Here is a 27,461-nt window from a genome sequence, read left to right as displayed (position 1 = left end):
GATCATTAGTCCCTGGTATCCTGGATCAAAATTGTTCCATACAGGATGTCCTTAGTTAATGAGCACAGGTGGGAATGGAATTGCTGTCACTAAGTGATTTGGTAGAGCGTGACATCACGTGACTATGTTATTTAGCAATGGAAATTCTGGCACTCCTGGTTGCTGTTAACAAATCATTGTGAGTCATTAAGTGAGGACACCACGTGGTCATCATTTGTGATCTCTTGCCAACTTCCTCATTGATTTTGCTTGTCGGAAGCCCTCAGAGAAGATTGCAGATGGCAATCACATCACTGTGAGGATGTTGCAGAAGCCAGAACTCTGAGTACCCATTTGTTCAGCACATTGCAAGTTTGATACTGAACAAGTAGTCATTGATTGAGAACTACTTATAATGCAGTTATTTTAAGAACTGACAGCTGAAGACAGGTTAGATTGTTTTTCATAGATGTTTCATATTATTACTAGAAATTAATTGAATTAATAGAAACAGCTGCATCCAGTCGCCCTAACTCAACCCCGAATAGGGACTATAGGGTCGTAAAAAGAAAGGTAATTGAATTAATAGGAACATTTATAAAGTACACATTTAACAGCTACAGTACATCAGAATTTTGAAATAGTTCTAATATTACCTATCCAAATACCTTCCATGTTTTCTTAGGCAACCTATGCCTGTTTTAGTTACCTGCATGTTGTCCCTAGTCTTTCCCTTCATTGATCTTGGAGTTCACATACTAAGTGAGTATCAGCAAAAACCTTTAGGCTCCTTGGTCAGATCTGTTCTGCAAATAACACAGAGTTTCTCACAGGCAAACTACTAAACTTTGATATAGTACTTTAAAGGAATGGAATTTCCTCTGAGATGGTACTGTAAGCAAACCAGGGTTACTTCATGGCGGTCAGTGTTTTTACAGTTATTTACAATTTGTGTTTGAAAGGGTTGTACTGAGTGCTGGGTGCTATACATTTTACCAAAGGCAGGTGTATTGCTCTGCGGTTTACTACTTTACTACTCTGAATGGTTCATTAACACCATAGAGATCCTTGATAGTATAAAAAGAACATTAAGGTTGCACTGCTAGTGTATCATCTCTGATGGATCTCTAGATCAGGCATGTCAAACTGCCAGCCCATGGGCTGGATGCGTCACACCAAAACCATGCCCACCCCATTGCCGGTAATGGGGAAAAAGTCCCGATACGTTGTGTGACATCACATGACGTCGCGAGTTTGACAAGCCTGCTCTAGATGATGATAATTCATCATAGGCTTTCAAAAGGAAAATGTGTTTAAAGTATTTTTGTGCAAATATTGAAGATTTCGGGTATATGAAATGAGCTCACCTTTCATTCTCTTTCTCCCTGCCCTTTTACTTTTTCAATGAAAATATGATCAAGGAAATAACATTAAAGGGATTGGGTATGTAGAAAGCTTGAATTCTTACAAGTTTGGATTACTGCCTTGTTTCCATCTTCGCCACATTTGTTAATTTTAATATTTATGATTTTAATATTTTAATTTTAACATTTTGCTGTTTTTATTATGTTTTAAGCTGCCTAGAATTGCCTCTAGGCCAGTGATGGTGAACCTTTTAGAGACCGAGTGCCCACACTGCAACCTTAAACCCACTTATGTATCATCGGGTGCTGGGTGGGTGTGGCCCATTGGGTGGGTGTAGCCAATTGGGTGGGCATGGCTGCAGTGGTAACGGCCGAGTGAGTGGGACTAAAAAGTTCAATCAATTCCTACTTTGCAAGATCTTTTTTTTCCCGCGAGAAGTTGAAATTGATTGATGGATTGAACTTTTTTTTTTGCACATGGCAGTGGATGCCTAAAGCGTAAAGGTTTCATAAAACCCAGCTGAAGGCCTAGGACTGGGGCAACGGCGCATGTGCCCACAGAGAGGGCTCTGTGTGCCACCTGTGGCACACGTGCCATAGGTTCGCCACCACGGCTCTAGGCAATACGGGTGGCATATAAATTTAATAAATAATAATAAAGATATTCCCGTGCAGCTGGACAGTGTGACCTTAATTTTAAACGTCGTTTGCTTCATTCTGTCAAGTAAATTGAAAGTTCTGACACCACCAACCACGATTGTTCCCAGAAAGCCTGACTTCTTATTAAAGAATACTCTATAATTTGCTATGACTGAATTGTTTGTAATTCTGTCTTCAGAAAAAACCTTTAGCTGGAGCATGTAAACAGAATACATTTAGTATCCATGGTGCTATATTGTAGTGCTGCTTCTTAATGAAACTTATAATGTGGGATGAAAGTTGTGCTACTGCTTGAGTTGATTAAGTGTGTATCTGATTACATATTTTTAAAAAACCTTAAAATATATTTCTGTCTTTTTAAACTGCATTTGATAATACAGTGTTACTATTTTGGGGCTACCATGCACAGCTTCTGTGATATTTCTGGTTATTAAGACCCTTTATGGTGCTCTATGTCTTCTGAATAAACAGGGTAACCAAAGCAAATCAAATGGCAATTGCACCAGTTAGAAAACATTTCCAGACATGATCATAAGTTGGTGGATAGTTCTCTTAAATAGCCACAGCAAACGATTTTATTGCAATACTTACTTAATGGAGCAAGCATTTTCACCACTACTTTGGGTATATTTCATAATGACAGGTTTATAGAAAAAAAATACTACGTAGCTCAGTTTCCATTGCAAAACTGGACAAGCTCCTTACCTTGAGCTTAGTCAAATATTTGTTTTGGAGGGAAATTTATTTAAAGACCTGCAAAATATTCTCTGTCCAAAACGCTGTACCAGTGTGACTGAACTGGTTATGAATAGTCCTTTCCTTTCTTCGTTACTCTTACCCCCACCCCCAACATACAGTTGAGTTTAAAAATGTTTAAAATGGGAAATGGAACGTAAAGGAAAAGAAAGCAGTTGGGAGTATGCCGCTCTGCGTAAGAACATATTTTTCCCCCCTTCCCCCTTAGGATAGAAATATCTGAAACAAATGTGCATTTTAAAACATGCTTTCTTTGTAAACCATTAGCAATTGGTCCAGATATTTATTTACTATACTTCGATTCTGCTGCATTCACACCAGGTTAATGATGGTATATAAGATACAGTTATATGACAAAACCAATTAATAGGCATTTAGATAAGTAGTTGTAGTTAAGGGATCTCTTTTTAGGAGACAGATTATAGTATTAAATAATTTGTGTGCTCTCAAGAACCCAGAACCATGATTAGATGTTATAACTTTCATCTAGTTATCTTAACAATAAATAGTTCTTCAGGACTATTTCTGCATTCTAGTTAAATGTGAAACTCCATCCTTTTTAAAAAGTATGCTTCTGAGTGGATTATATTGCTTCTTCTGTCTTGCTTCTGTGTAGAGAGCCACTTGGGTTTAGAGATTAAGGCACCAGGTTAGAGAGCAGGAGACTGTGAGTTCAAGTTCCCTGTTACCCATGAAAGCCATCTGGGAGACTGTAGGCCAATCACTTTCAGCCCAACCCACCTCACAGGGTTGTTGTGGGGAAAATAGGAGGAAAAACGTATGTTGGATATATTCACCGCCTTGAGTTATTTGTGAAAGTAATAAAGGTGGGATACAAATAAATAAAAACAAGGAAAGCAGGAGCGATAAGCTGTTGAGATCAAGGGAAGAGCATGTTAATTAGTACAGGTAGTCTTCAACTTATGACCAGTTCTTTAACAACCTTCCAAAGTTATGATGGACTTTTTAAAGTGCTACTTATGATCCATCTCAAAGTTACAACTGTCCCGCCTATGGTCATGTGATCATGTTTTGGGCAACTAGCTTGCATTTATGACTGATTTCAGTGTTCCATGCTCATATGACAATGGTTTGTGGATCATAAGTAGTATTTTAAGAATGAGGAAAGGGCATGTTATAAATTCCAGGAGCTATTGTGGTGGTAAGTCAAGGCCTATCCACAACACCAGAACTTTGTCTTTCAAGCAAAATATTAAAGCTCATTTTCAGCATTACTGGACTATAATAGAAGCCCACACAGCATTTCATAGAGGATATCTAATAAATATCCTGTCTTGACAATAGTCCTTACAGGTTTTATGTGGTCCCAGTTTGTTCATCTGATTGCCTCACAGTTTTGAATTTGTAATAATATCATAAAATATTCTTCTGTGCACTGAATGAAATAAAAGCCACTTGAGTGCTTTTAAATGCATTTGTTAAAGTAGAAATACCAAAATATAATCTAATTCATTGTACATGAATAAGACAGCAGGCAGCAGTTCCAAAACAGCATAGCAAAAGTTATATATTTTCAAGACCTAAATTTACCAAAATATTTTCTTTGTTTATTTAGCTGCTCATCTCAACAAGTGACTTGTTAATATTCAGACAAGAACTCTCTCTCTTATTGCTAGTGTCTGTATTGATAGAAAACTTTGAAATAAATTGTTGATTTATTCCATCAATTCACACAGTTAATAACAGTAGTGCTAGGCATCTTTTCAATGATATATAACAATGCATTGCAGATAATATTAACTTATTTTATTCTCTGTGTCTTTCATTGTTTCATGTTGATATGACTCTTCCGGTGATTTGGACTTCGGATAAATACACCAATGATAGTTTACGCGATTTCTCTGTGATTCACCACTTGAGGTATGGAATCACCTTTAACACTAAATCTTTATATTATTTAAATACAATAAATAGTTTCTTTTCACTCTCTAATGTTTGCTACTATATTTATAATAGAGAAATGAAATGTTCCCAATTCCATTAATTTAGCATTAAATTAATTTTCTTAATTTTGTTATTGTTGATTTAATTCTTTGAGTTTCACTTGAAAGAAATTGATGAATTTTACTTTATTTTTGTTTATTTGATGAATATATTATTTAAGGTTGAAGTGCACATTCTTTAGCTTCGTATTTCTGTCTATCTGTAAACGTTGAGCTTTTTAATACTTGATAGATTGACTTATTTTATTTTATTTATTTTACATCTTGCTGTCAAATGATTGTGAACAGGTCACAAACATAAACTAGTCATGTGTTAGTCCGACTTCAAAGTTAAGCAACATTTGTGGTTTTTTTTACAATAGGTGACATAGGTGTATAGGTGATTCCTTAGGAACTGTAAACAGAATTCTATGACATGCATAAGGGAGGGAATGTCAAAATGAGTATTATATCAGTGCAATGTGACTTCTGCCCCTTTTGCATTTATATCATAAAATCACAAGCACATTGTCAGATTCTGCAGATTCCTCTAACTGAGGAATCTGATGAATACATGTTCAATAAATTTTATTTACCTGGAGCTATAATTTGATATAGTCATAATATAAAAGATTACAAATTAGCAACAATTGTATATTGGAAGATCTGCAAGAAACACCATTTGCCTGGAAGCAAGAATTGGTGGAATCATAAAACAGACAAAGTAATACAAATATAGAAACCAAAGTGCTCTGGGACTTTAGAATATAACAATTACCTGCCACATAATACTCCAGACTTAACAGTTATTGCAAAGAAGGACAAAAAAGTTTGAATACTGGACATTGCAATACTTGGAGGGAGTAGAATAGAAGAGAAAGAACTGGAGAAAATCACAAAATACATAGATCTACAAATAGAAGTAGAATGAAAGTGGCTATGTAAGCCGCCCTGAGTCTTCGGAGAAGGGCGGGATATAAATGGAATTAAAATAAATAAATAAATAAATAAGTAAAGCAAAAATAGTACCAGTAGGCACCATTTTGAATATCATCGGCATTGACAAAATCACCATCACTCAAATGCAAAAAGCAATTTGCACCTTTAAACAACAATATTTGTCTGTCCCAGTTCCTTAGATGCACGTGCGCGCCACACACACAGACACACACTTGTCTTCTTTGATCAAATTTAGTCTGTTATATCTCCACAATTAACTCTAACATGGGTTTGATTGATGTCAGTTTGCTGATCAATTCTTATCTACATAACATTCCTATACAATTATAAGTGGCCAATTTAAAGTTTGAGAATAAATTGAGCTGAACAAGACATTTCTACTGAAGTCCTGCTAATGATGTTACCTACTCTGGTAATGCAATATTTGGGAGCTAAATGGCAAGCTGTAAACCAGTGCCAAAGTTGAGCTTCTTTCAGCATCAAGACCGTTAATTATTTTTTTCAGGTATCATTGAATTTTATTTATTTGTTTGTTTGTTTGTTTCCATTTGACTGCCTCTTGAATCCATCCAACTCTGGCCAGTTCACAACAATAAAAGCATAAAAAGGAGAAAAATATAGAAAATTAGCCAAAACAAGTATAAATATTACAAAATGATCACAATCCAGCAATAAAACAAAATGTACATAAAACATCACAAATGTCCCATTCAGCCTAGCCCAATGACTGGATAAAAAGTTAGATTAGTAAGGCTTTCCAGAATACCACTATAATGGGAGTTGAAAGGATATTGGGGACCTCATTCCAGAGGGTCACATCACTAAGAGAGAGAGAGAGAGAGAGAGAGAGAGAGAGAGAGAGAGAGAGAGAGAGAGAGAGAGAGAGAGAGAGAGAGAGAGAGAGAGAGAGAGGATCTCCCCAAATTCTTAAAATTCTGGCTGCATTTTCACTCTGCCAACTGCAGTATCAGCAGCCAAAACTACTAAAATGCAATTCCCCAGGCATTAAAAGGCTGTCTGGCTCTGCTTCAAGGGCAAATATTGGACTCTGTTTAAAAAGCATTGTAACTGCTTTTACAATATTGTGACCAAAACACGCGGAGGCAAAGAGTAAAGCAAAGAATAAAGAATAAATAGATTTAGTTTGTTCTATTTTGGAAAAGATAAATCTGATGTTCACAAAGCAGAACGGAGTCTAAAAGAAGTCTTATGCTTGAGCACTTTTCTTTCTTTTTAAAAAAACACAAATATATAAATCAAAGAAGACTAACACTTTCAACGTTGTCTTTTGCTTCTTGAAAACAGAGAGCCCAGCCTGGAGAGTTAATGCTAGTTTAAGGTCAAGGCTCCTGATGACTTATCTAGTGGTTAAAAGAACTTTTTTTTTATTAAAGAGTTTTACAGGTACATTTTAAACATAAAAACCCATCCCCCCCACCCCCACCCAATTCCCCCTCCCTCCTCCCCAACTTCCCAGAGCAAATACAGGGTATTGACCATAACAATCTTAAACTATAATATGCAAACTAACTATAATAACACTTTGAGTCCTATCACACTTTAACTCTCCTTAAAAATAGCTAAATAATAACAAATCTTCTAAATCTAATACTCATTCAAATGCTAAATGAAACTTTTTGGTCCCATATTTATTCTGGATATAATCAATCCATCTTCTCCATTCCAAAATATGTCTTTGTTGCAAATGGTCTTTCAAATATGCTGAGATTTTCGCCATTTCTGCCAGGTTCGAAACTTTTAAAGTCCATTCTTCTATAGTAGGCAAATCCTCCTTCTTCCAATATTGCGCTACCAAAAGTCTTGCTGCCGTTATTAAATTCAACATCAATTTAGTTTCTATAGCAGTAGAGTCAATAGTAATACCCAGCAAAAATAATTGTGGAGAAAATTTTATCTTTTTCTTAAATATCCTCTGCATATTCCACCAAATTTTAATCCAAAAAGCTTTAACTTTTTTACAAGTCCACCATATATGATAATATGTTGCATCATCACAACCACACCTCCAGCATTTAGGCTGATAATTTGAATACATAGATGCCTATTTTTTAGGATCTAAATGCCATCTATAAAACATCTTATAAAAATTATCTCTTAAATTTTGTGCCTGTGTAAATTTTACATTTCTGACCCATATTGTTTCCAAAGTATCCATAGTTATTGGTTCTTGAATATTCTGGGCCCATTTTATCATTTTAACAAGTTCCGTTTCTGAATCTAATTCTATCAATGCATTATATATCCTTCTTATATGTGCAGGACTTTGATCTCTAATTTGTTTAACCAAATTTTCATCTACTATAGAAATAACAATCTTCTGATCCTGTTTCCTTCTAGCTTGTAACTGCCCATACTGAAACCAAGTTTGTACTATCTTTTCTTCTTTTAAAATATTAAATGGCTTTAATTGCCACACATTTCTTTCCAATCTAAGAATTTCTTTATATGTAGTCATGCTTAAATCGCACATTTATATTTTCTATCGCATGTTTAGGTATTACCCAAATTGGAATTTTAAGGTTCAACTTATAACGATATTTTTTCCAAACTCGCAACATGGCATATCTTAATATATGTGTCTTAAAAACATTATCCACTTTTTATCATACAATAAATAAGCATGCCAACCATATAACAAATCATATCCTTCAATATTCAAAATCTCTCTTGTGTTAAATTGAACCAATTACTAATTGAGGATAATACTGCAGCTTCATAGTATAATTTAAAATTGGGCATTTTAAGACCACCTCTCTCACGTGCATCTTGCATTATCTTAAGTTTAACTCTCGGTCTCTTCCCTGCCCAAACAAATTTATTAATACCTCTCTGCCAATCCTCCAAATTTGAATCTTTTTTAAGTATAGGTATCATTTGAAACAAAAATAAGAATTTAGGTAAAACATTCATTTTCACAGCTGCAATTCTTCCCAATAAAGACAGCTGTAATTTTCCCCAACTATCTAATTCTTTCTGTATTTTTAACCATAACAATTCATAATTATTTTTATATAATTTCACAAAAGAACTTCTTTGTAGACCGTAAAGAGTTAACTACCGCATGAGTATAATGAAATTGTCAAGTTACAGTAATTGCACCAGTAACTTGAGATGTTGCATTTTGAATGAAGCCATGTGTGGAGAGTTTGTTGTTTTCCTTTGCTGAATCTATCCTTACCTTTTTTTTTTCTTTTACATTTCTCCACGTTATGAAGGCTAGTCAGAATCTTTAGACTTAATAGGAAAAGAGCTTTTATCACCTCCTCAAGTAAAACAACAGATCCCCATTATTTTCCTTCTTTTGTATAGCTGTGGGGTTGCTTATTTATACTTGGTTCTATGTGTATTTTTAACTTATGAATCTTGAATTGAATTTTGTGTGGCACTTCTTGCATGTGTTTCTGATTAGATGAAGCTAAATAAAAAAAGGCTTGCATATTCAAGGCCATAAAACTTTTGAACAAACTACATATGCCACTTAAAAAGGGTACATCTCCGTCTTTTTCAGTATAATACATGCATGCAAACACAAAAGCAGCTCTGAAAATTTTGGGAGGTACAGAGTCTAAATGTTAATTTGAGCCTCCTTTATATACATCCTATTTTCTTATTGCATTCTCTGTTAGGATCATTGTTTTCAATTGTGAGTAGCCCAATTTCAACAGTTAGTTTTCTTACCTTTAATGAAAAAAAAGGTGACTTTGTGATCATTTCACATTCTGATCTTCTCCAAGTGTGACATTCAGGGCAGTTTCACATTAGCATTGTTTGGCATGTATAGTTGTATCAATTACATGTTTATGGGACAGGAAAGGTTCAAAGTGTAATTAACTGAAGGGTATTTTTGTTATCCCCCTTTCTTCCAAATTTAAATGAAAGCTAGTCCAAATAGTTTTAAATAAACACATATTACCGTCTTAAAAATTATCAAGTGGCCAATATAATGCCATTTATTATAGTCTTAGAAGTAAGTTCTTCAGGATTTCTTAGAGCTTGCATCCAAAGGAAGGTTCACAAAATTTTAGTTAGGACAGGCTAGACCTTCATTGTTCTGATCGAGATGTAAACATACTTTAATAGGACACCAAAGAATAATAATATCAAAAGAAAGGCAGAAACCTTCTGAGATTAGTGGAGGAAAGGAAGGTTTTGGGTGGACTGTGGACTGGTAGGATATGCAGTGACTAAGAGTAGGGAGGAAAGGGGCAGAGAAGATTGTATATACTGTGCTAATCAGTTGACAGTTGCTGAGGGAAGGGGAAAAAGCTACTTGGAAGATTGGATGTGGGTAAGCTGCTGGAATATACTGCACTGGAAACACATACCAGCCTTGGTTTACATGCCCTGTCCAGATTTTATTTTGTATGAAACCTCAATCAGAACGTTCCCAAGTTTTCCAACAAACTGGCTGACCTGAATGGTTTCTCCAGATTTTGAAAGAAACAATTTTCTCAAGTCATAAAGAGTTATAAAAAGGCAGATTTCAGTTGAATGTTAGGGAAATGTTCTAATGTTCAAAGCAGTTTGACAGTGAAATCAATTTCCAAGAGAAACTGGTGAGCTCCTCAATAGCTGGATGCATTCGAAGAAATACTGGCCACCCATTTGCTGAGATGCCTTATAACCTGGACTACTTTGCTAAATGTGGAGTTGGACTCAGTGAGTTGGACTCAGTAGCTTAACTGCCTCTAGTAACTTAACCGGATATAATTTAAATTGTAAAGATATTGCCTGATATAATAAATTAAGGGATTTTGGGGTAGAATAATGGCTAAGTGTAATTGGATTTTTAAAAGTTGGAATGGCTTGCAGACTTACTGGTGGTTCTTCTAAGGGTTCTCTAAAGGCAGTGACTCTCTGCAATAAGTAATAGGGGAGGGATAGAGGAATTCAAAGGGGAACTTGAGTGTTTTTTTTAAAAAAAATTCTCATTGTGTCTTAGTTGGAGGTCTGCAAGAAGCAAGAATCTGGAGAAAAGAATTTCATGTGTTTGTGCCCAAAAATCCCCAGGGGAACTGGAACTAGTACAGTTGTCAGGGTTCATTTAGCCATGTGAGGGATCATTTATTTCTTTTATGTGCTGTTGGCTCAGTAGTGGGTGTTTTTTTTTATCTGTTCCAATTCTGCAATTCTTACCTCTTTGTTTCCTCAGACTGCTTATGGATTTCTGAGGGCTAGCTTTGGGGCAGATTTGAACCTTATGGAACTTGTTACAACTAAATTCTCTCCAATCCTTAATTTTGTTACCTTTTTAAAAAAGCGCCATTTTTCTACTCTAGTACTGAGCGAAGTATCTAGGCTATATAATCCAAGACCACTTAGACCACAAGACCACTTAAAATTGGAGCCATCTACTTATTTATTTATTTTATTTTATTACATTTATATACCGCCCTTTCCCGAAGGACTCAGGGCAGTTTACAGGGTGATTAAAAACAAAAATACAAAAGTTAAAAACAGATTAAAAAAATTATATTCGTCCCTGCATAAGTAAAACCCCAGTTAAAATTAAAATTAAAACTAAAATTAAAATTCTCAGCCTGGGCCAGAGAGCTCGAAGAGCCAGGTCTTCAGGTCCCGGCGGAATGAACGGAGGTCGGGGGCAGTCCTAAGCTCCACTGGCAGCTGGTTCCAAAGGGCAGGCACACCCACTGAGAAGGCCCTATCCCTGGGTGTCGTCTGCCGGCAATCTCTTACCGGTGGCACCCTGAGAAGACCCTCCCTGTGGGAGCGCACTGGACGAAGGGAGCTTGATGCCGGTAGCAGGTGTTCCCTCAGATATCCCGGACCCAAGCCATTTAGGGCTTTATAGGTCATCACCAGCACCTTGAATCTCACCCGGAGGGCAACCGGGAGCCAATGCAGCTCGCGGAGTAGAGGTGTTACATGGGAGTATCGGGAACCCCCCATCACAACTCGCACGGCCGCATTCTGCACCAGCTGAAGCCTTAAAAGTTTGTTCCTATGGAAGGAGGACGTCCCATTCTGATACATCCAGATTGTAGATAAAGGGGCATCTCCTCAGATGAGAACAGGCAGTAGTAATGTAACTATCTAAGTGAAACATTTTTACCTGAAGAAGAGCCACATCCAAATACCCCAGACATGAGGGCAGTGAGTGTGATTCCTACGGTGGTTTAGTGTAGGCATCTCTTCTCTTCAACTGGTTTAATTGGCATAATAAACTAAAAGATTATTGTGAATACATTTTCCTGGATTGCTAGCTGCCTTCCAATAAACACATACTTGCCTTGGGATGCATCTTTAAGGAGGAGCCAATAGGTACAATAAGTGTGTACCCATACATACCCAGAAGTATGGTTTCTGAAGAACTGCTGATCACTATTTGGTGACAACCTGAAGCTAAGAAAATTACTTGCTAAGTTAATTAAATCCAATTAATTAAATGAGCATACTGACTTTTCAACAAGGGTCCAATCACAGTATACTCAAAACAGTTTACATAAGCATAATTATTGTATAAATTGGATTCATCGCGTTAGACTCATCAAGTCCATTTAAGCCATCAAATCCAACCTCAGTACATAAAGTGATTGCCTTGAATGTTGTTTTTTTTAAAACAAATGAGAAGTAGCAAAGAAAAGTCAAAAATTGATTCACAAACTGCATCAATGCAGGTTCTTCAGTTTTGCCATGTTTATTGTGTGGGGCTCAGTATCAGTGAGCAAAACTTGTATGGGATCTTCACATAAATATCCACAGAGGTATAATAGTCCAAGGCTTGACTGGCATTAAAGAATGGATTGGTTTAGCTTCATACCAATTCATATTTTTAACTTTCAGTTAAAATGTGAGGAAAATTACAATTAATGATAATATTTTGAACAGATGTTTAGATAGCTAAAATTGTGTTCTAGACAACATAAAAGAGCATTTAATCATGCCATTAATTTTTGACAGGTGTTAACAAGCTCAAATTATTTTTTTGAAGTGAAATATTTGATTAAATCTAGTTTTAATAATTCTGTTGTAACTAGTTGAAAATCTTTCAGATCTGTTGAGTGAAAAGCTGCTTGTGACAAGATACATACAGTAAAACAACTGATTTGAATACAATTAATTTGTGATGAATACTATAAGATGTAAAGAGTCCATGTGGTCTTATAGTATCATAGTTTTGTCCTGTATCTTATAGTTACTTTCCCATTTTACAAGAACAAATTATTTGTGAATAGTACCTGTTTTTTTACTGATCTATTCTCCCAAATCTATGGGTAATCAATTCCCATACAATTCTTATAACAACAGTATTTATTTAAGCACTTCTACTCTACTTTTCATTGTTCAAGTTCCAAAGATGGGCTAAGCAGTATCAGCAAATAATGCATAATCCCTTCATTTAAACTTACAAACTGAAAACACAAGAAATGTAAGGAAATCAGAATGTAAAGGGAAGAAGAAGAAGGAAACCCATTTAGTGTAGAAATGAAATTTCAAAATGTGAATCCCTCAGCACCAAAAGCCAGGGGGGCTTTTGCTCAGGTTCACCTGGTGCGCCAGTTACAGCCCTATCTGGACCGAGATGCCCTACGCACAGTCACCCATGTGCTCGTGACCTCCCGGCTAGACTACTGCAATGCTCTCTACATGGGGCTGCCCCTGAGGACCACTTGGAGGCTTCAGCTGGTGCAGAATGCAGCTGCGTGAGTTGTGATGGGAGTCTCCCGATACTCCCATGTAACACCTCTTCTCCGCGAGCTGCATTGGCTTCCAGTTGCCCTCTGGGTGAGATTCAAGGTGCTGGTGATGACCTATAAAGCCCTAAATGGCATGGGCCCGGATTATCTGAGGGAGCACCTGCTGCCAGCGTCAATTTCCCATTGTCCTGTGCGCTCCCACAGGGAGGGCCTCCTCAGGGTACCGCTGGTCAAGGATTGCCGACGGGCGATCCCCAGGGGGAGGGCGTTCTCTGTGGGTGCGCCTGCCCTATGGAATCAACTGCCAACGGAACTCCGGACTGCCCCCGACCTTCGTTCATTTCGCCGGGACCTAAAAACCTGGCTCTTTGAGCTATCTGGTCTGGACTGAGGGGTTTTAATGTTTTTAAATTGTGATTTTAAGTTTTTGGGGCTAGACTTAATTTTATTTTATTTTTATTTTATATTGTATTGTTTTTAAAATTTGCCTTGTAAACTGCCCTGAGTCCTTCGGGAGTAGGGCGGTATATAAACCGAATTAATAAATAAATAATAAATATATAAAAGACGCTAACCATTTTGCTATGAACAAATTGGCAGGAGAGAAAGTAAAATATTAATAAGTTCATACTGGTAAACATACTGAATATGTTGTGATCTTTATAACTACAGTATTTCTAGATACATTGTTTAAAAATAATGTTTCATCCAGTTGTTATTTATCATAAGACTAGCTACTTATGATAGAACACATTCACTTCTGCAGCCCCCATTTCCCCTTCAAATCTGCTCTGGAATGTTGAAAGCCCTTTAAAGCATATGTAGGAAAAATGAGAACAAGGACAGCGTGGGAAAATCCTGTTGTGTGAATGTAAACCATTTGCACAATATTGAATACTGCCTCCATCTCACTATTTCAAATTTTTATCATTTTGCTCTTTGTGGAAGAACTCACTGTTGCCTTTAGTGTTGATTAGGAACTTTTTCTCAATATTTATGTATTTGCCTCATTGTATCATTGTTTTGTTGTGTGATAATTCTTTTTTCTCCTTCTTACTAACACCAATTTTAAAAAGTCATACTGAATAAAAACAAGATTTTTCTATTTTGATCTTAACTTCCTAGGCAGAACATTTACCAAACGGTCCAGATTGTGGCTATGGTTCTTTCCACCAACAATATTGGCTCAAGGCAAAACTAATTGCTGTTGGTGTAATTGACATTCTTCCCAAGTGTGTGTCCTCTGTGTATCTCTACTATGATCCCGATTTTTCTTCTCTGTCTTTGGGTGTCTACTCTGCTTTAAGGTAAGGTAATACGTTCAAAATCCTTGTCATATTTTTGCACTTAAAAGTATTCAAGTCTAATCTAATCTAATGACATTTATAATGCAGGTAGCGTTCATTTAATGACAATGGATATCAGCAAATCAGTCGTTAAGTGATGTAGTCACAAAGTGGAAAATCATGTCTAGTGACTATGCTGATAGTTTTACTTCAGCTTTCCTTTGTTTTACGGTGTTAGAAGGATACAACCTGAAGCAGTATCCTTGAGTCCAAATGGCAGGAAGGTTTCTTGAATTCAACTCAGAGCAAACTGGGTAAAAGGGCACACAACATTTTTCCCTACTACCCCAGCCTTTGTAATGTTCATCCCAGTGCTGGGAAAATTAAGAAGAGAGCAAGAAAAATGTTTGTATTTATTTTCATTAGAGAGGAAAGGATTACAAGAGAGTAAGCAGGCATACAGTGGGGAGTACACTTCAGGAGGAATGAAAGATGTGCAGGACAGAGGGGTTGCAGAAGAAGAGCAGGTCAGGTGGATGTGCAAGACATAGATTGGGAAAGGTACAAGGAGGTTGTGAAACACATAGGAGGGGGAAGTGGTTGAAAAAGTTAAGTTGGTGTTCATGACTGCACAATCAAATCCATTTTCTTTTCTATTTGTATATGATGTTGACACATATATGAAAGGGTAAGATTGATTTCCATAGTTTTATTTTATTTTATTATTTTTTTAATTTTAATTCCATTTATATCCCGCCCTTCTCCGAAGACTCAGGGCGGCTTACAAGCTTAGCAGTAGCCTTCATTCTATGTATATGCCTGCTTATTAGGGCTTTCACACAGTTGTGGCTGTCATCTTAACTTTTCTGACCAGCTGTCTTCCACAGATGCAGAGGGGTTTTTTTCCTTGAAAAATGCTCCTCTGTTTTAGTTTCTCATTTTAAAAAAATCAGATGTGTTCATCCATATAGATAATATCACAGGTTACTCATTGATACAACAAATGAGGACATGTTAGGTGACTATTTAGGCAGAGTTATAAATAAATAAATAATAAATAAATAAACCCATTGCCTGGAGGCGGTTCGGGTCTGGATGGGGAGGAACAGACTTCAACTCAACCCCGACAAGACTGAGTGGCTTTGCATACCTTCAGCCCGGACCAATTTGGATATTCCATCTCTCTCCATGGGGGGTGAACTATTACCCCCCGTAGATAGGGCTCGCAACTTGGGAGTCCTCCTAGATTCACGGCTTACTTTGGAAGATCATATAGTGGCTGTGACTAGGGGGGCTTTCGCCCAGGCTCGCCTGGTGCGCCAGTTGCGGCTCTATCTAGGCCGGGATGACTTATGCACGGTCACTCACGCGCTCGTGACCTCTCGTCTGGACTACTGCAACGCTCTCTACATGGGGTTGCCCTTGAGGACCACCCGGAGGTTACAACTGGTACAGAATGCAGCCGCGAGAGTTGTGTTGGGAGTCTCCCGATACTCCCACGTTACACCTCTGCTCCGTGAGCTGCATTGGTTACCAGTTGTCTTCCGGGTGAGATTCAAGGTACTAGTAATGGTGTTTAAGGCCCTACATGGCAGGGGTCCGGAGTACCTCAGGGAACACCTGCTGCCGGCATCAACTTCCCTGCGCCCTGTGCGTTCCCACAGAGAGGGACTCCTCAGGGTGCCACTGATCAGAGAATGTTGATTGGTGGCCCCCAGGGGGAGATCCGTCTCTGTGGGCGCTCCGGAGCTATGGAATCAGTTACCGGTGGAGCTCCGGATGGCGCCCGATCTTCGCTCCTTTCGCCGCGATCTGAAAACATTTCTATTCTAACAAGCCGGCCTGGCCTGATGGGGGATTGCTGGGGTCTTTTATTGCTGTATTTTTGGGGTTTTTATAAACGTATTGTATTAATTGTTTTTAATGGGCAACTATTTAATCTTTTTTTAATATTTGTAACTTTGCATTTTATTCTTGCCCTGTTCACCGCCCTGAGTCCTTCGGGAGAAGGGCGGTATAGAAATATTAATAAACTAATTAATAAACTAAACTAAAACTGCAATATCAAGTTCATTTAATGTAGCTAGTAATTGTTAGTCCTTTTTTCTAATGGAAAAAATCTATTATTTGCTGATAAGCAGTATTTTGAGTATCTGGTGTCTTTCTATGTTTAAGAATAAAGTATAAAGTTTAGGTTTGTATGTTTTTATGTCCAAGTTACTTAAAAAGTCAGCTTGTTAAACCATAAATATATAGGGGTGAATTCATTTGAGCATTAGTAATTCTTATGTAGAATTGCTGCACATAATCTAACTAAAGTTGCTAGGACTAGCAAACTCTTAGGAAGCAATGAAAGCATTGGATACACATGAGTTGTTACCAGCTTTATTCTGTGATTTTTGAATGAGTCTTAATTCTATATTGGCATAAGCATTTAAAGAATTACTATATGAAAATATCAGTAAACTTTTAAATATTAATATGGTCTGTCAAAAAGACTGGCAGATTCTTGACTAAGTTGATCAGTAATCAAATAAGGAGTCAATTCATATCTTACTTCTTCCTATATGCTTAGTTTTAAAGTCTCTTGTGCATCTGAGAATGGCATCTATGTATTTTCTTTTTCTAGGGACACTGTATAGAAGACAATGTGGGCTAAATGAGTTGTTTATTTTTTGAACTGTGTTCTTGAAACAGAAATGACACTATTTCAGGAATACATGAAAGCTTATAACCTTGACATATTTGATCCAAGAGTAATAATTTTACCTCCTGCACAACCATCTTACAGATTCTTACTGTTACTGTTTTTCTTTGATGCAACTGTTGAACTAAATATAGGTCTACCAAAGTTTCCCAACCAGACCCACATCTTTGTACAATATTGGACATGTTAATAGTAGCTTTCCTTGTACTGCTGTGTTCAATGACTACATTGAACATGTTTTACTAGTGAAGAACAACATAGCCTCTTCATAATATTATAACACAGAGGCTGTGTAATTACAAATAAAACTTCTCCAATCCGAACTATATATAGTAGCACTAAGAAAGAGCTAGTATCTCCAGTTCTTTGTAGGATGCTGTATTAATGGACCTATTGTTTGATCAAGCTTTCATTATATCTCACTCCAGGCCATTATAGTTAACTGTGGCTTCATGTGGCTTTCTGCTCCTGCCCTTGCTACTAATTAGCTTGAAAGCATGATCTGATTTATAATATGGTAGTATTGAATTTTAAGTTATTTTTCAATACAGGAAAACAGGGCAAAAGAAATAGTGAACTAGATTAACTAGTTTTATGGCACTCTAAAATGTACATTAGTCCTTGAATACTATAAGAAGTTGTATATAGTACAATAACTCAGACTGCATAGTTAAAAGCTATTATTTGAATTTGATGTGTAACATTCAGTATTGGTACCTAATTGATTGTTCAGAATATTTGTGAAACATTTACTCATTCCTTGATGTGAATTTTAGTTTGGGCCTTGGACTGAACTTTTGCCAAATCTGTATGTAAATTTCCCTTACTTTTAAACATGAAGCACAATAGTCTATATCTACAACAGATTACATATCTATGTCTTCTAATTTAAGTAGTCAGTTGGAATCAGTATAAGAAAATACACTGTAACACATAGCTATGGGAGGGAAATGCTGTTCCCCTTGCCTTTTTTCCCTGTAGTTTTCTAAACTTTTGTTTGAAAACCCTGTAGAGAATTGCTAAGGCCCTCAAGATGAATGGCTAGAGGGCCCACTCTCCTTTCCAAGAAGCCTTCTGAGGCCTTATATATTGGTTCTGCCTTCTACTTTGGGAATGTGGTTGGTAGTTCCTGCTGCTACCACTTTTCTTTTAGGAGACTTCACCTGATGTCCACCCCCTAATCTTAATGTGTAAAAAAAAAATAAGGTTTTCCTATCCAATGCTGCCTCTTAAGGAGATTAAAAATTCGAAATAAAGTCAATGTAGCTGCTTCTGATTATGTAACATCAAACTTCTTTTTTTAAAAAAACCTCCCTAATTACTCCATCTCTTTGGACTTGAATTATAAAAAAATAAATATTCAATGGAGAGGAAGATAAACTACAGAGTTTAGCAGATCACTGTATATAGCAACTCAAAAATTTCAGTGGAGATAAGAGAAGAGCAGAAGGTAGAGAGCTGATCTGCTACAGAAGAAGAGCTAGTCTACCTGCAATATAGATCACAAGAATATAGATCACATAGTTGAAAACAGAAATTAAAAAAAACTAGCGAAACTATGTATGTTAGACTTTCTGAAGCAAATAACTTTTTCCTTTAGGGTTCTCAGACTTCTCCAGCTTCTTAGAGTTCCATGCTTTTCTCAGAGGATCTAACATGGAAAGCCTCTGTTTCTTACTCGACCTCTTTCCAGAATTTTCTCTTTTGTTTTAAAACATCAAGCCTTTTTTCTCTCCAGCAGAGGGTGAGGCTGGATAATCTGAGCCTGCCTGTGATAAAGAACTGTATTTCGTGGCAATGTGGTTGAGCCTCCAGTCTAATATTCAGGAACATTTATAACACCTCTGTAAAATGTTTATCATCTTGCCATTTGATTCTTATTTCCCTTAGGAGATACCATTTATATCAACTTACTTTCATAATCTCTTCAGTTCTCCATTTCTTTATAGTGCCTGTATGAGGATTTGTAGATTCTTAACAGTCCTTATGTTTGTTGGAACAATTTTAGATAAAGGTTAGAAAGCTAAATGGCTTTCTAGTACAAAGAGAACAGAATTTGGCAATTGTGCATCTTTCTTCCTTCTAAGCAGTATAAAAGGAGCTCTCTGCAAGTGGCTAGTGCAATTGGCAAAACTGCCGAATGGCCTCCACTTTGAATAAAAAAAAAAGGAAATACTGCATATTTTTTGATCAAATAAAAGGGGTGAAAATTGAGTTAATACAGACAATAGTTTTTTCTGCTCATATGTAGATATTTGAATAAATTCAGTAACTAACTAAAAAAGTTCCTTAAAATCATCTTGATGATTGCATTTAAATTATTTAAATCTTATTGAATACAAGTTAAACATCCGTTGTTTTATGAATAAAAGTAACTTGTTATTATTTTATTATTTTTTAAAAACTTTTTAACATTTCCTATTAATTACTTAACATTTGAATTTCATACTAGCATCTTGCCAGGACGACATGCAAAACTTTTTTTTTTAAAGTAAAATATTTGGAATTTTTGTGTAGAATTCCTTATGTAATAAGTTCTCAACATAAGGCAAATGTTAGGTCATTTTATTTTATTGTATGTATGTTTATTGTAGATCTGTTTGTATGTCTGAAAACAATTTTTCTGGTATTATATTTTGATACACTTTGGATTATTTTTATTTTAAAGGGAAATTGCTTTTACCAGGCAACTTCATGAAAAGGCCTCTGATCTAATTTATTATTACATGGGATTTTATATTCATTCATGTCCTAAAATGCGATATAAGGTAAGAGACAATTTTAATTATTAGAATTCAGCCTAATTGATTTTTCATTACGATTAGGACAGATTTGCATATTCTCAATGTCTTCTGCTTTGCTTGGTCAAAAAGAACTACTGTTTGCTTAGTTGTCTATAAATTGGCTGGTGCTGGGTAAATGGAGAATAAAGAGTTAGGTTTCCCAAATAGTTGTCCCATGCCATCTATCAAATCTTTTTTTTTAAAAAAATGAAGGAACTTTCAAAACAGGTCATAATAATGGATAAGGATATCCTGTTCAAATGAAAAAGAAAAGTCATGAACATTAGATATATTTAAACCTTGAGCATACTTAAAATAATTATTTGGATTCTGGATTTGATAGTCCTCAGCCTAATCTAACAAGGACATGTTTTTATAAGTAACATTTGAACTTTGAATAAAGTAAGGATGGCAATTACAGTCTTTTATTAGTGTAGACTCTATTTTCTTTCCCAGATCCTAGTGTTAATGTCCTATGAGAGCTCTTTGGTTTGGCTAAGTAAACCCACATCCTTTTAGTGTTAACTGAGCTTTTCTTCAGTTGCTAAAATGCAGTGCTGTTTAAAAATGGGTTAGCATCTGCTGACCAAGACAGAATATGGCCTGACAAAATGGATTTTTAGTGTTCTCTATTCTTTCCATTTACAAATATATTTTTCTGTAATTTTGTGAAGATCTGATGATCCAGTTTTTGGCAAATATTGTTAGTTTGAATACAGTCTTCCTAGTTTTGATATCCATGAGTCTACTGAAATTATTTAAACCAATAAAATGTTGGTAAGGAATTATAATATGGAGCTTTTGAAGTCCAAGGAATTTCTGTTGGATTCCCTACTCTGTAGGACGTTGCTTTTAGTAGATTAAACTACCGTATATACTTGAGTATAAGCCGACTCGAGTATAAGCCGAGACCCCCAATTTCACCCCCAAAAACTGGGAAAAGTTGTTGACTCGAGTATAAGCCGATCCGCCGTTCTGCATGCCTCGGAGGCTGGATCCGCGCTCTGCAAGCCTCTGCCGCCAGGCAGGTCTCCGTTTTGTTCTGGGACTAGTTCCCTAGCCTTTTGGAGCTTTTGGTGTTCGCCCATCAGCTGTCTACGGGGAGGCAACAAAGCTGCCTCTCTAGGCTTTGAGAAAAGGCCCCTTGCACAAAAGGCAGCTTCAGGACGAGCTTCCAAAAACCCTTTCCTTCCTTAACGCCCTCCCCACCTTCCCCCAGAAAGCCATATTTCTTTTTTTTTATTGAAAATTTTTATTGAAGTTACAATATTATCCCCTCCCCAACCCACCCCAGAACCCCTCCCCCTCCCCCATATTTCTTCAATAACAAAAACATAAAAAGCTGGTTGGGATGTACTCGCTGATTTCCCCCCCCCTTTTTTTAGATGCTAAAACTAAACTCTCCCTCTGCCTTCCAACCAATATCCCTTTTTAAAATCTTACCTTGGCTCCAGATGGAAGAGTAGAGGAACTAAGCTAGTAAGGAGAGAATTTTTTTCTGCAACTTTTTACTCCTGAAGTAGTAGTAGTAGTAATAGTAGTAGTAGGAATAATAATAATAAATCCCTAAAAGTTGTGCCAGAAAATGGAGGACGCTGGGTCTTTGCAAGTTTTAGCTGTCTGTCAGACTGCCTGAAAAGGGCGGCCTTCAGGCAGCCAGGCGGACAGCTAAAGCTTGCAAAGACCTAAAAGTTGTGCCAGAAAATGGAGGACGCTGGGTCTTTGCAAGTTTTAGCTGTCTGTCAGACTGCCTGAAAAGGGCGGCCTTCAGGCAGCCAGGCGGACAGCTAAAGCTTGCAAAGACCCAGCGTCCTCCATTTTCTGGCATAACCTTCGGAGATTACTTTAAAAAAAAAAAAAAACTTCAGAGGAAAAACAGCTGCAGAAACATTTTGTCTCCTTGCTGGCTTGGTTCATCTACTCTTCAGCCAGGAGGGAGTCCAAGGCCTAGAGAAGGAGAGCTTTGCAGCATCCCTATGGACAGCTGATGGGCAGACAGCTGATTAGCGGAGAAGGCTCTGAAAGTAGCACCAAAGCCTGCGCACAAGTCCTCGGTAAGTTTTTTTGTTGACTGGAGTATAAGCCGAAGTGGAATTTTTCAGCCCAAAAAGTGGGCTGAAAAATTCGGCTTATACTCAAGTATATACGGTATTTAACTAGCTCCACATTGACTACTATGTTCTTTAATTCACATATTCATACATATCCTTCCTCAAGTTTTTTTTTAAAACGTATTTATGACATACCATTCTAGTTCTCAACCTAATTCAGGAATACAAATTTTTTAGTGCTTTTTTGTCTTCTTAAATTTTATTTTGTTAATATAATTCAAAAGATTTAAAGTATTTTAAAACATAAATACTTTCTTGACTTTTTGAAGAACAAATTTTGGGAATTTAAATATTTTGTATTAATAGAAATAATCCATAAACCCGTAATAGAGAAGTGGGCAGGTAACAGCCTCCAGTAATTTACACTTTTGTTCATTTATTTAGATTAGTTATAAAGCAACTTTTGTAAATTAAAAGCCATTTTAAGGACTTAAAATTGGATCTGTAGACAATGACAGTGTAGAATAACATCTACCACACTAAAGATTTTTAAGGTCAAGGAATTTTCCAAGATTTATTGGCATTTTGTATATTTTCATGCAAATACATTTCAGTTTCATTCCCAGTATTTCTTTTGTTTAACCAACTGTTTTAACTTCTTGAAAACTTTTACATTAGGTTTGTATCTTTAGAACAAATGATAGCTTACATGAATATATTTCAGCATTCTTAAAAAAAAGCAGATTATTTCAATAGAATCTTTTAAGGGAGCTTAATTTAGAATGGCAGAAAGACAATGTAATTAGCTTAACAGATAAGCCCAGGTTATTGTCATGAGATAGCTTGATATCAGATGGAGAGAATGGATTCCAAAAGGTTAACAAAGAAATAAAAGGCCAATTCATCTGTGATTAATTATTATATTATTTTGGATAGGCTGTTGTCATAAGCAGAATGTACTTTTTGAACCCATTTTGATCATTTGGGCTTTGGGAGATTCAGCAGCTTGAAAAGTTGTACAAAGGAATTTTAGCAGTTTTAATCTCATGAGCCCTGGCTCCTTCATAGTTCCATGACTGTGGAATTTAGTTAACCTTTTTCAGTAAATTAGCTTTGCTGCCTAAGCAGAAATGGAAAACCACAGCTGAACAGAATCCCTACAGGATGTTGTTTACCTACGACCTCCTGCTCAAACCTATAATTGTGAGCTTGCCATTGTAACACTGAAAAGATTGCAAATCTTTTGCAAGCCCTAACACAATACAGCTTTCACTGTGTATCTTCCCGAAGGATTATTTGGTCAGCATAATTGCATTTTATATTTTAGCTGATTTAAGATGAAAATCAAATGCTTGGCTCATGCACTGATACGTAGTAGCAGTGCCAGAGTCCTGTGGCAGCAATGACCTATTACTGCATTTTTTAATGAAAAGCTACAATAATTGTTTTGGAATCCTTCTTGATCACATAATTGGGTAGTTGGGGACACTCTACAAATGTTCTGTTGCACAAACATTACAGACTTAAAAATTACAAAACATTACAGACTTAAAAATTACAATTATAAAAAATAAAATGTTAATTACAGCAAAGGAACAATATATCAGTGTCCAACTAACTGATAATCTGGGTGTGGGGAAAATGAGTGTGGCCCTGGGGTTTGCCAAAAGTCATTGTTATGAACAGGAAATTATTTTGATAATGCAATAAAGTCTGTATTTTGTAATGTTTCTCATATGGATTTTTAGTTAAATGGTTATGATCTGTCCAACTGTAGGAATGCAAGATGAGTCTCATATAAATTGAATAAATAGGTTAAGAAACTGTAATCCCAAAGATGCTGTTCAAAAGGCAACAGTTGGAATCTCTTGATTCCCCCCCCCCTTTTTCCCTTAAAAACATTTGGCTTCTCATCCAAGAAGCTTCTTGAATGAGAAGCAAAATGTTTTCAAGGAAAAAAAACACCCCAAGCCCCCCCCAAAAGTCCTGTTGCCTTTTCAATGGCACCTTGTCTCGCCTTGAGACAACCATGAGCTGGATGACTGAGAATATCCATCCATGAGCTGGATGGCTGAGAATCTCTTCCAATCAAGAATTAAACGAACATACAAACTGCAGGGTAAGTACAGTAGAAATTTTGCCTGACCTTAAACTGACATGGCTTGAATTCTTTACATATGAGGAGTAAATGAAAAGTGATGCTTTCATCTCATAACTTTAGATACAATTGACATATTTAATACATGAACCAGGAAAAAAAATCCTTGAAATCAGACCTTTTGTTATCTGTATTTACTTATCATAATCTTTGCCATTAATTACACAATTCTGCAAATCGTGGACAAGCTTCTAAAGCCCGAATGAGACAACTTTGTCTCTTTAGTCAGATCCTGACAGTCATTTTTGCTTATTTGAGACAAACATATGCCCTTCTCAGAGTATTCTGTTTTGAGAAAAGGTGGAAGTTGCATGTAACAATGTATATATGTATGTTGCCTGTTAGATGGCATGTAAGGTGTAGCATTTCCATGTGACAGTGAAATTTCCTCTTGTGCTTCTGATCTCAGCTTATTGTTAATTTGAGTGTTGCAGTCTACTCTAATAGTAGTGCAAGATTTAATTTCATGCGAATAACACCATATGTCTCAAAAAAGCAAGCAAACCTATAACCATAACTTATCTTGCCAAAGCCAGACCATTGCATATTTTCCTCAGATTTAATTAATTAATGTGACCTCCATCTTCTAATCAGTATTGCGTGGCTTCCAATCAAGAGTTAAATGAACATATAAAATCATATTAAACTATAAAACTAAACAGAAACAGCCATGCCAAACCCTGTTCCCAAAGGACTGTGCTGCTGGGATGTCTGGCTATGATGCAAGCCTTGAGGCAACACTTGAGAATGGCAGCGCCAGTGTCACTGGGATTGAAGTAGAAGCTGGGATAGTAGCAGCCGGCTGAGACTGCAGTGAGTGGGTGGAGTTCAAAAGTAGTCAGTCCCTTACATTACTAAAGCTTGGATCTGGAAGGATTAGGTCACGATTGATTTGGATAGGGCTAGGTCCTCGCCTAACCAGCTAATGAGAATCGGTTAACAGTGGCAACTGGGACTGCTGGGATTGCTGTTGTTAAGCAATGTGGTCACATGACATTGTGCTTAACACCTGCATCACTTTTGACAGAAAGTCTAGTCCCAATTACTATTGTTAATTGAAAGCTACTTGTATGTATCAGAACTTCTAACATGATAATATTGATTTCTGTCAGAGAATTACAGCATTGGAAGAAGTATTATATTCTATTCAAGGCTCATATGTTATTGTTGGATCCTTGAGGATAATAATGCTATTCTCTACTGCATGGGCCATAAGAAACAGCAACTAGACATTGCATTTGGAAGAGTCCATTGTTTTGTAATCATGGCTAATAAAATATCTTGTTACAATATGGAAGAATTCTCAGATATCTGTCATAATTTCATTGTTGAAAATGTGATGAAGTCAAATTTTAAATATTTGCTTTCTTAAATATCACCATTAAACTCACGTAAGATTCCTCATGTAAGATTTCTTAGATTTCTTATAATATATAATTCGTGATATTCTAATACAGTAGTCTTGTTCCTATACATGTTCCTTTTCCTATGTAAAGTTTTCTACAAGTTGATTACTGGTGACTTCATATTGTTTACATCAACAATAGTTAATGGTTGCTGCCTTCTGATATTTAGGGCTTCTCAATCAGACCAACTAATGCGCTAAGAAAATCTTCAGAGGGTTTTCTATATGTGCTCATTATAGGTTTGATGTGGCATCCCAAGAATGGATTTTTTTCACTGTTAGCCTCCAAATTCTGGAACGCCCTCCCTAGTGAAATATGCTTGGAACCAACATTCTCTTTTCGGTATGAAGAAAATATCTATATAGATTATGACACTTGCAATCTATAACTTTGAAAGGATTAGGTTGAATTGTTGTTGTTAGCTGCGAAGTCGTGTCCGACCCATCGCGACCCTATGGACAACATTCCTCCAGGCCTTCCTGTCTTCTACCATCTTCTGGAGTCCATTTAAGCTCACGCCTACTGCTTCAGTGACTCCATCCAGCCACCTCATTCTCTGTCGTCCCCTTCTTCTCTTGCCCTCAATCTTTCCCAGCATTAGGCTCTTCTCCAGTGAGTCCTTCCTTCTCATTAGGTGGCCAAAGTATTTGAGTTTTAGCTTCAGGATCTGGCCTTCTAAAGAGCAGTCAGGGTTTATCTCCTCTAGGACTGACCGGTTTGATCGCCTTGCAGTCCAAGGGACTCGCAGGAGTCTTCTCCAGCACCATAGTTCAAAGGCCTCAATTCTTTGGCGCTCAGCCTTTCTTATGGTCCAACTTTCACTGCCATACATTGCAACTGGGAAGACCATAGCCTTGACTATACGCACTTTTGTTGACAGGGTGATGTCTCTGCTTTTTAGTGTGCTGTCTAGATTTGCCATGGCTTTCCTCCCCAGGAGCAAGCGTCTTTTAATTTCTTGGCTACAGTCCCCATCTGCAGTGATCTTGGAGCCCAGGAAAACAAAATCTGTCACTACCTCCATTTCTTCCCCATCTATTTGCCAGGAATTGAGAGGGCCAGTTGCCATGATCTTGGTTTTCTTAATGTTAAGTTTCAACCCAAGTTTTGCACTCTCCTTCTTCACCCGCAACAAGAGGCTCTTTAGTTCTTCTTCACTTTCTGCCATTAGAGTGGTATCATCTGCGTATCTTAGGTTGTTGATATTTCTTCCGGCAATCTTAATTCCAACTTTTGATTCATCTAGCCCTGCCTTTCTCATGATGTGCTCTGCATATAAGTTAAATAGGCAGGGCGACAGTATACAGCCTTGCCGGACTCCTTTCCCAATTTTGAACCAATCAGTGGTTCCGTGTCCAGTTCTCACTGTTGCTTCTTGACCCGCATATAGGTTTCTCAAGAGACAAATAAGATGGTCTGGTACTCCCATCTCTTTAAGAACTTGCCACAGGTTGTTATGATCCACACAATCAAAGGCTTTAGCATAGTCAATGAAGCAGAAGTAGATGTTTTTCTGGAACTCCCTAGCTTTCTCCATGATCCAGCGTATGTTGGCAATTTGATCTCTCGTTCCTCTGCCTCTTCGAAATCCTGCCTGTACTTCTGGTAGTTCTCGATCCACATACTGCTGAAGTCTAGCTTGTAGGATTTTAAGCATGACTTTACTAGCATGAGAAATGAGTGCAATGGTGCGATAGTTTGAACATTCTTTGGCACTGCCTTTCTTTGG

At 36.9% G+C, this 27,461-nt stretch overlaps 1 protein-coding gene across 6 annotated transcripts in view; it reads left to right on the top strand.

Annotated features, from left to right (window-relative positions):
- ATE1 (arginyltransferase 1) overlaps positions 1-27,461 on the top strand; it is an 85,138-nt gene that overhangs the window by 22,336 nt on the left and 35,341 nt on the right. For all 6 annotated transcript variants that reach the window (XM_081328972.1, XM_081328968.1, XM_081328971.1 and 3 more), the window contains 3 exons: positions 4,608-4,640; positions 14,467-14,648; positions 20,003-20,102. In XM_081328972.1, coding sequence (XP_081185098.1) covers positions 4,608-4,640; positions 14,467-14,648; positions 20,003-20,102 — 315 coding nt within the window. The remainder of the gene's footprint in view (positions 1-4,607; positions 4,641-14,466; positions 14,649-20,002; positions 20,103-27,461) is intronic.

The sequence above is a fragment of the Vipera berus genome (genome assembly GCF_964194415.1).
Source record: "Vipera berus genome assembly, chromosome: 5".
Classification (NCBI taxonomy): Eukaryota; Metazoa; Chordata; class Lepidosauria; order Squamata; family Viperidae; genus Vipera; species Vipera berus.
This window is presented reverse-complemented; position numbering and strand designations above follow the sequence as displayed.